Source organism: Camelina sativa, chromosome 4 (genome assembly GCF_000633955.1).
Source record: "Camelina sativa cultivar DH55 chromosome 4, Cs, whole genome shotgun sequence".
Lineage (NCBI taxonomy): Eukaryota > Viridiplantae > Streptophyta > Magnoliopsida > Brassicales > Brassicaceae > Camelina > Camelina sativa.
The window spans coordinates 16,345,545-16,346,750 of record NC_025688.1 but is presented as its reverse complement, the minus strand read 5'-3'; the positions used below and the strand labels follow the sequence as shown (position 1 = coordinate 16,346,750).

General features: G+C 42.0%; 1 protein-coding gene across 1 annotated transcript in view; it reads right to left on the bottom strand.

Annotated features, from left to right (window-relative positions):
* Positions 15-1,206, bottom strand: part of LOC104711437 (molybdate-anion transporter) — a gene marked incomplete at its 3' end in the record, with an annotated part of 4,436 nt that continues 3,244 nt past the window's right edge. Inside the window, 3 exon segments of the mRNA XM_019244153.1 lie at positions 15-117; positions 224-439; positions 529-794. Of these exon segments, the coding sequence (XP_019099698.1) occupies positions 15-117; positions 224-439; positions 529-794 (585 nt within the window).

Here is a 1,206-nt window from a genome sequence, read left to right as displayed (position 1 = left end):
AAAAAAGGACTCACTTGGCTTTTCGGAGATGACCATAAGCCGCCGTTGTAATATGGAGGCTACAAAGAGAAAGATTGAGCACATACCAAACATGATTGTGATCGGAAATGCGTCCACCTGAGCAACCACCAGATAAAAAAAACAAAATTTCCAGATTAGCTTTTGTTTTCTTTTTTTCACTTTCTGTAATGTTTAAAGAGGACGGAGACATGAGATTTATTACATTGTACAAGACGATGCAGACAAAGATGTTGAGCGGAACACGGAAGAAATTCATTATGGTGCTTCGTGCTTCTTCAGGTATATACTGTGATCTCATCTTCATTATCGAAGGCCAAAATATTCCTACACAAGCCTCAAAAACACAGAAACCAAGTAGCTGAATGGAGCTAGTTAACGACAAGCGTTCGTCTTTCACCTTTGATGGCGTCACCAGGACCTGTTCCACAAATTATTTATAGGATCAATGTGCGTATAAAAAAGATAGTATAAACTTGACCGTAGTAATGAAGCCATAGACAGACATACACTTGTTGTAATGGGTAGAAGAAGTGATGCAGCGGAGACTAGAAAGACAATTTGCATATAGTTTTCGACTCTGAGAGATGAGCGAGACATGAGACGAGATGCAAGTGAGCTTCCCAACATTGAGGCCAACATGAAGGTTGCAAAGACGAAGCCATGTGGGATTTCTTCGTCGTTTGGGCTAAGAGCTGGTGTCCAGAGGAAAACAAAGGTGTACATTGAGGCTTCAAATAGAGACTGAATAGCACCCAGCAATGCAATCTTTTCATCTGGGAAATCATCCTAGACTGTGTTAGAGATAATCAGAAAACATAGCTTGCAAATTCCATGCAGGATTGGATGCACTGAAGCCTCTCAATCAACAATTTTAACGCTAAATTTGAACCTGCCTGAAGCAATTGCTATGGCAGCAACTTTGAACTGAGTCAGCAAGTCTTTGCTATCAGATGGATCTCCGAAATTCTCAGACCATGTTGCCAGTATGATAGCCATTCCAATTGCAAGAAAGCACGCAGCTGCGTCAAAGGGAGCGACAGGACCAAAGGAAAAAGTGTCAACAAGAAGATTGCCGAACAATCCCGAGAGAATAGCGACCAGACCGTTCCCAAGGAAAACAGCCTTAGAGAATGTCAGTGACAGCCACTGTTGCTCAAAGTTCCTCTGCATAGTTGTTCAGAGAAG